At 33.5% G+C, this 2,615-nt stretch overlaps 1 protein-coding gene across 1 annotated transcript; it reads left to right on the top strand.

Annotated features, from left to right (window-relative positions):
• Positions 1 to 1,379: 1,379 nt before the first annotated feature.
• On the top strand, positions 1,380 to 2,117 carry LOC140888388 (antimicrobial ginkbilobin-2-like protein). The gene has a single exon (XM_073296067.1). It carries the CDS (start codon positions 1,380 to 1,382, stop codon positions 2,115 to 2,117), a length of 738 nt encoding a protein of 245 aa, XP_073152168.1.
• Positions 2,118 to 2,615: the final 498 nt, after the last annotated feature.

Here is a 2,615-nt window from a genome sequence, read left to right as displayed (position 1 = left end):
TGGAATGCGAATGATGTGACCACGATTGAGCCTCAGAAGCTCGAACAGATGGTGCATGAGTTGTTGACTAGTCTGTCGCAGAAAGCTGGCGAGACAAAATATTCGCTCGCGGGGGAATTGGAGATCATGACATCCTTGAAAATTTATGGGATGGTTCAATGCAGTAGGGATCTTTCGGACACTGATTGCCATAAATGTTTAAGTGATTCTATTAGTTTTTTTAACTGCAATGGGAAACGATCTATGGGAGTGTTCGGTGGAAGTTGTTATGCGAGATATGATATTCATCCGTTTCCTTCATCTTTATCGATTGATATGCATGGGTTTTTTTTTAATTTAGGAAAAACTGCAATTTAGATCATGTAATCTTATCACTTTTTGAATTCGATCTTCTAGTTCTATGTTATCATTAATCATTTTAATTTCCGTATGAGTCAATGGACTTCTTACTCATGTGGAATGAGGTCTCATTCGAGGTCAAACTTTTTATTAATCATTTTAATTGTCAATTTGAGATGCAATTTAGATCATGTAATCTTGTCACTTTTCGAATTCGATCTTCTAGTTCTATGTTATCATTAATCATTTTTATTATCAATTTTAGTCATTTTTTTCATGGGAGGGCTGATATGACATTAATTATATACATTTGACATTATATACATTTGCGTCATTTCAGCAACATTAATTATATACATTTGACATTATATACATTTGCGTCATTTCAGCAGTACATTATTTCTATATCAATGTCAAGTCAAAATACTAAAATCTAATAAAAAAAAAAAAAAGAATAGCGGACTAATACATAAATTTGATAACGTGGAGAATTAAAATAGCAAATATGAAAAAAAAAAATTCCCTTTAATTTATTTTCTGATGTAATTTTTTATATTATTGAATTCATGGTGCAATAATGTTATTTGTGACTGTAAAATATCCAAACGCGTTACCATTTTTAAAAAAAATGCTTATGAGAAGATTTTATTAGTTAATTTTGTGAGACAAATCTCTTGTTCAACCCGACTCATGGAAAAATATAACTTTTAGGGCTACATATGCTCAAAATTTAAAAATACAAAAACTTAATAGTTATATGGATTTTCAGTCATCTCGTGAGAAGTCATGAATTGGAGAAAAATAAACAAAATTGTATCATAAGCACATCTGAACTTTCTTGGCAAGAAAAGTAAAAAAGCGGACGAGTTGAATATTTCCCGAGGACTGGGTTAATTAATTATTGCTGCAAGGAAAAAGACAAAGTCAGAATCTAATTAATAAATCCATTTAAAAATAGACTATTATTGCTCAATATAAATGGAGCAAATTTGAAGTATCAAACATCACTACTACAAAAACTTATAAACAAGACGTACGACATGGCTTACAAGCTTTCCATTATTGTCTCATTAATCTCTTTTCTCTTCATTCAATCTGCTCTTTCTATCGATCCACTCTTTCACATTTGTTTCAACTCCCAAAACTTCACCACAAACACTGTTTATGACAAAAACTTGAGAAAACTTTTAACTAGTCTTTCTTACAAGACACCTCCAACTGGATTTGGCCTTGGCTCAATAGGCCAATACCCCCACGACCGTCCTTACGGGCTCTCTCTTTGTCGAGGCGACGTCTCCAGAAAAGACTGTAAAACCTGTGTTGTTGAGGCAAGCAGTGAAATCCTCAAGCTTTGTCCCAACAACAAAGGAGCTATTGTTTGGTATGATTCATGTTTCTTGAAATACAATGATATCGACTTTTTCGGTAAGATCGATTATCAGAACAGATTTGCCATGCTGAACGTGAACAATGTGAGCATGATCGAGCCTCAGAAGTTCAACCAGAGGGTGAAAAAGTTATTGACAAATCTGTCTAAGAAAGCTTGCCAAAAGTCGAAAATGTTTGCTAAGGGAGAATCGGAGATGGAAGAATATTCGAAGAAAATATATGGAATGGTTCAATGCAGCAGAGATGTTTCGGGTGTTGATTGCAAGAAATGTTTGGACGATGCCATTAGTGAACTTCCAAGCTGCTGCGATGGCAAACAAGGTGGGAGAGTGGTCGGTGGAAGTTGTAATATAAGATATGAGATTTATCCTTTTCTCAATCTTCATTAATTCATAATTTCTTCATTTTTTTTATGTTATTCATTTGTTTTATTTGTGTAAAATTAATGTCCAAATCGAACCCATCAGGATTTATGTACTATTGTTTTGCATTCATATTATTATTGCTAATATAAAAAAATTAATATTTTTACAGTCTCGTTCGTTTGTTTGTTTTTTATGATTTATAGTCTTGTTTTTTATTCTTCAAGATAACATAAAGTTATTTTATGTTCACGTTACTTGTGGCTTTCATATTCAATGTCACACCTCCACCTGATGTGAACGCCGGAGATATTCACCAAAACGCATTAAATTAAAGATGTGGTAGGAAATATTTGGGACGAATTACAAGACTTAACTATCCAAAGACTGTGTGACCCAGACCAAACTCATTACATCAGTCTCAATTCAGCGGATAGACTTTTCCATATATAGCTGACGCCGCAAAGCCAGAGTACAACAGTGGACTATCATGTCAGAAGATGTACGAGGACAAGACAAGATAAC

Source organism: Henckelia pumila, chromosome 3 (genome assembly GCF_033568475.1).
Source record: "Henckelia pumila isolate YLH828 chromosome 3, ASM3356847v2, whole genome shotgun sequence".
NCBI lineage: Eukaryota > Viridiplantae > Streptophyta > Magnoliopsida > Lamiales > Gesneriaceae > Henckelia > Henckelia pumila.
Note: the sequence above shows the minus strand (reverse complement) of the source record. Positions and strands in the feature narration are given on the sequence as shown.

What these genes read in the sequence shown, in the direction of transcription:
- LOC140888388 (XM_073296067.1), top strand. Translation starts at nt 1,380, where the DNA reads ATGGCTTACAAGCTTTCCATTATTGTCTCATTAATCTCTTTTCTCTTC.